This window comes from Olea europaea, chromosome 15 (genome assembly GCF_002742605.1).
Source record: "Olea europaea var. sylvestris chromosome 15, O_europaea_v1, whole genome shotgun sequence".
Taxonomy (NCBI): Eukaryota; Viridiplantae; Streptophyta; class Magnoliopsida; order Lamiales; family Oleaceae; genus Olea; species Olea europaea.
In genome coordinates, this window is record NC_036251.1 from 2,504,564 (window position 1) to 2,509,791 (window position 5,228).

The 5,228-nt window shown below is 37.8% G+C and overlaps 1 protein-coding gene across 3 annotated transcripts; it reads left to right on the forward strand.

Moving 5' to 3' along the window:
• Positions 1-403: 403 nt before the first annotated feature.
• LOC111409815 (isoamylase 2, chloroplastic) lies at positions 404-5,228 on the forward strand. Of its 3 annotated transcripts, XR_002705558.1 has the most exons (3): positions 435-524; positions 1,120-4,278; positions 4,400-5,228. XR_002705558.1 is itself a non-coding variant. In XM_023039885.1 (2 exons), the coding sequence occupies exons 1-2, from the start codon at positions 477-479 to the stop codon at positions 3,749-3,751; spliced, it is 2,490 nt and encodes an 829-aa protein (XP_022895653.1). In that variant the 5' UTR covers positions 404-476; the 3' UTR covers positions 3,752-5,228. The 3 variants fall into 3 exon arrangements, 2 of the variants coding, with proteins under 2 accessions (XP_022895653.1, XP_022895652.1); XM_023039885.1 differs by having other exon boundaries at positions 404-524; positions 1,310-5,228; XM_023039884.1 differs by having other exon boundaries at positions 424-524; positions 1,125-5,228.

Consider the following 5,228-nt stretch of genomic DNA (forward strand, 5'->3'; position numbering starts at 1 on the left):
TTAAAAAAAAATATCATTTAACAATGAATTACTTTTCATACTTGTAAAATGTGACATCATGAAGCGTCCCCTTCTATGTACTTCTTTCACTATTAATATTCGATTATTCTTAATAATACTGTTAACACACTTACTTATTCCATTCTACTAAGTAGATTTACTTGTAAGCTTAGCCAAACATGAAACTTCATCATCGGCTAAAATATTTGCGCACACACATCACACATGGGCCATATCCCGATCCCATAGCCCATGATAAAAATATTTAGGATCTGTTTGATTACACTTATTTTTTATGAAAAGTATCTGTCTTTCTTCCAAATATATTTTTTTTATTTGAAAATATTTTTTAACTTTTAAAAATATATTTAATTTTTAAAAAAATAATAATTATTGATATTTTCCAGGCGAATCAAATCATCTGTTATCTCTCTCACTTTTCAGCTCACAAACCAAAAATCGGTGGACCATCTGATATGAAGCTCTTCGGTGGAAGCCACTTAAACCGCCAATGCAGATTTCCTGTGAGTTTTAGTCCTCCTTTTTTACACTGAATTTTATCTTACCTCTGTTGCAATTAGTTTGATTTTTATGTTTTAGGGTTCACAGTTTGCATAATCCGTAGAACTAAATTACTAGGATCCGCATCATCCGTATAACTATATTATTAGGATCCAATTATTTTGTTTCTACGAATATTATGATTAAGTTCATTGAATTGTCATTGAATCTCTCGGAATTGTTTAAGTTCGAATTATTTTTCAGTCCAGTGGGTTCAGACATGTTCATCGAGGAGCATTTTGAATGCTATACACTCAGTAGTTTATAATTTTCCGTTTATTTTATAATCATTTAAGTTCGTGATTAAAAAAAAGACCGTTTATTTTATAAATCCAGCAATTAGTAAGGCCATTTCATTAGGGAATTAAGTAGTATTTCTGAAGAATTGTGAGGCACAGCTTTTCAAAGTCTTTATTATACTTCCAGAAATAAGGAAAATGGGAGGACCATGGATTTTTTATTTCATAAACTCTTTTAGATATCAAAGGACCTCACTCTGTACTTAGTCTGTTCCTATATCCCATATTGAGTAGAGCGTGTTATTCTTGTGTTTGTCAGAAAAGATTGAGAATCAAGTTGATAGTTTGACAAGTCAAATATCCAACCTTTTGGTTTCATCATTTTTGCATGCCTGATAACCATGCTTCTTCCGATGCAATCACAATGCCTAAGCTTGGGAGCTCTCGAATTATCAAAATTTTCTGCCAGTTGTTGTAAATATGATAAGGGGGTTACATGTGGTTTTCAGAAAATGGATGCAAAGTATAAACAAGTCCTTAGTGGACTTGGAAAATCTGTCAGAAGGATTTCTCATGAGCTTCATACATGGAAGGCTTTGGCCACTTCAGATGTTTCTGTTCAAACTGCAGAAAAAGTGGCAATTTACCGATTTAGGACAGAGAATGGTGGTCAGCTGAAGCTACTCGTTAGAAAAAATAATAAGAAATATGGAGTGTATGTTGAAGTTTTATCACCACTGCATTCTGGTAGAAAGGGAGATCTTCTCATGAGCTGGGGGCTGTTCAGGTCCAATTCAGAAAGTTTCATGCCTATGGACTTTGAAAATTCAAGTGCTGATAGCAAATATAGTACTATCGATACCCCATTTGTAAAAGATTCTTCTGGGAGATTGGTGGTTGAGCTAGATTTTGATGAAAGTTTGGCCCCGTTTTACATCTCTGTTCTTTTGAAGTCTCTAGGTTCTGATTTGGAAAGCTCAGAAATCAGAAGTCACAGGAAGACAAATTTTATTGTGCCAGTTGGTTTCAGATCGGGTCGTCCTACTCCATTAGGCCTTTCCATTTTAGCTAATGGATCCATGAACTTTGCCTTTTTCTCGCGCAATGCAGAAAGTGTGGTTCTGTGCCTGTATGCTGACACCACAGCTAACAAACCTGCTTTAGAGATTGATCTAGATCCATATGTTAATCGATCAGGTGATATTTGGCACGTGTTGTTAGATGGTTCTGTGCCGTTTGTTCGCTATGGTTATCGCTGCAAGAGTAATGCTGACAAGAAAAGGCAGTATGTTCTTTTGGATCCATATGCAAAGTTAATTGAAGACTTTGGTTCGGGTTTACCTCGAAAATCCCTTGGAAAATTGTGGAAGGAATCTGGATTTGATTGGAGTGGAGATATGCGTCCTAGCTTACCCATGGAGAAGCTGATCATCTATAGATTAAATGTTACTAGATTTACTAAGGATGAGTCCAGTAAGCTACCTGGAGAAATTGTGGGAACTTTTGCTGGTATTTCTGAAAAAGTGCATCATTTCAAAGATCTTGGAGTCAATGCAATCTTATTAGAGCCCATCTTCCCTTTTGATGAGCAGACAGGACCCTATTTTCCCTGGCATTTCTTTTCTCCTGGAAGCCCATACGGACCTTCTGGTGACTCTGAGTTTGTAGTCAAATTGATGAAAGAGATGGTGAAAAAGTTACATCTCAACGGAATAGAGGTTTTAGTGGAAGTTGTTTTCACGCATACTGCAGAGGTTGCAGCACTAAAACAAATTGATAGATCTTACTATCATGTTGGAGGAGGAGAGGACTTGAAATCTAGAAATGCATTAAATTGTAATCACCCCATTGTCCAACAACTTATCTTAGACAGTCTCCGGCATTGGGTCATTGAATATCACATTGATGGATTCTGTTTCATTGATGCCTCCTCTCTCATGAAAGGCTTCCATGGTGAGTTCCTTACCCGGCCTCCTTTGGTTGAAGCTATTGCTTTTGATCCCCTGCTTTCAAAGGTCAAGATAATAGCAGACTCTTGGGACCCCCACAACATGGAGACAAAGGATATTTCATTTCCTCATTGGAAGAGATGGGCAGAAATCAATTCAAAGTTTTGTAACGATGTGAGGAACTTTTTGAGGGGTCAAGGATCTATAGGCAATCTAGCAACAAGGCTCTGTGGAAGTGGGAATCTTTTCTTGGATGGACGAGGTCCAGCGTTCTCTTTCAATTTTATTTCAAGAAATGCTGGGCTTCCGCTTGTGGATTTAGTCTGCTTCAGTAGCAGTGAACTAGCTTCAGAGTTAAGTTGGAATTGTGGGGAAGAAGGTCCCACAAATAAAAATGCTGTCCTAGAGAGGCGACTTAAACAGATCCGCAATTATCTCTTTATTTTGTTTTTTTCCTTAGGTGTTCCAGTCCTTAACATGGGAGATGAATGTGGTCAATCTTCTGGGGGTTCCCCAGCCCATGCTGATCGGAAACCTTTGGATTGGAATGCCTTGAAATCCGGCTTTGCTATTCAGACCACAAAATTTATTACCTTTTTGAGTTCATTGAAAATGAGACGAAGTGATCTTCTTCAGAATAGAAACTTCTGGAAAGAAGAAAACATTGAGTGGCATGGAAGCGATGGGTCTCCACCAAGATGGGATGAACCATCATGCAGATTCCTGGCTATGACTTTGAAGGCTGATTCAAAAGAGAGCCAACCAACCTCAGGTTTGCATGAGATGATTGGTGACTTGTTCATTGCCTTCAACAGTGCTGGTCGCTCAGAGAATATTGTTCTCCCACCACTTACAGAAGACATAGCATGGTTTCGTTTGGTTGATACGTCCCTCCCTTTTCCAGGATTTTTCACCACGGATGGGGTTCCTTTGAAGGATGGATCAGTTACGTATGAGATGAAGTCTCACAGTTGTGTCTTATTTGAAGCTCGGAGCCTGTAGTTGAAGTCCATTCATGTATGCTGTCAAACCATAGTCTTCATAAGGGGTTTGCATATAAAAGTCCCATTGTGTAAATGAATGCTTCAATAAAATATGATCCTATGATACTTCACTCATAAATATATAAAATTCAAAAGCACCCTTTTTTTGCTTTGTTGTCTGCAAACATACACCCTCCCGTATTCCAACTTCGGAGTAGCTCTATAGACCAAAGTTCCTTGGTGTTTCTTATGAGATCGGTAGCAAAGGGGTCTTCTGAAAATCAATTGGCTGTAGGTTCATATTCTTGGTTGCTTAAGAACTTAGCTACTACATATTGTTTGTCTTCTTTTCTATGTTTTATTCTGAAAAATTGATTAAAGCATGTCGTCAGATGATTGCAACTGTTTCTGGTTATGGTGATTCATAGCTTTCTATTGTTCTAAGACATGGAAATGTTATGGTGGCGATGGACAAACAGAATCACTCCTTGAATGTGTGAACAGGGGCAGGTGATTTTCGAGAAGAAGCATATGCTGTATTTAAATGTATATTCCTCCTCTAGCCATGGACTTAGTCCAATGTTTTGAATTCTGTGGATGCAATTGGATATCTCGATTCCTAAATGAAGGCCATTATTATTGATTTCGGTTTATTTTCGTGTTTTAGTAATAACTCTCCGAATGTGAGCTACATTGATGAAATTGGAAAGAAAGAGAGGAAGTTGATATTTCAAAGTAAAATGGGAGAATTGAGTCCCGAGCTTTGGCGGTGAAATTAATGAGAAGAGACGGAAAAGGCGTGCTCGGGGTGCTTTGGGTAGCTCAAGGATCAAAGGAAAGAGGCAAAAGAGGATAAAGAATCTGACTCAAGGAAAAATCAGAAAAAACACATTTTCTGGACGACTTTTGGAGGCCTCCAACATGCTTCCTAGCAAGCAAAATGTTGTGTGATTTTCTTTTGTTCTGGATGACAACTTGGTGTGCTTTGTGCCCAAGTTTTTAGGTCAACAGAAAAAGGCTATAAATACTCTTTTTCTCATAATGGATGTCAGCATTGGGATGGGATTTTAGAGAATAAAGAGGGGAACACAGGCAATAAAAGGAGATTTTTGGGTAAAAGTAGAAGTGGAGAAGAAGGCCAAAGCTCAATTTCACTCCAGAATTCTTCTCTTAAGGACTGGTTCCAAATGTTCTATATTCATTTTCTCTATAATTTCAACAATTTGGTGAAGTATTCCCTAAACCTTTGTATTTTCTTTCCTTTTATGTTATGTGCTAATTTGCACGATGTTGGGATTAATGACCTTTCTATGTGTACGGAAAGTCATTTCACAGAAATGCAACTAAAAACTCACAGCAGGGAGTGGATGGAGTGAATTTTTGGCATTTTTTTATCATCGCATGGGGCCACACGTGTGAGAACTTTGGCCAATTTCTATGATACAGTAATCTGGACATGCAGAATTATTCTAGGATTAATGACATGACTTCATCTT

Excerpts from the sequence above, each read along its gene's own strand:
- LOC111409815 (XM_023039884.1), top strand. The coding sequence starts at position 1,202 with ATGCTTCTTCCGATGCAATCACAATGCCTAAGCTTGGGAGCTCTCGAA.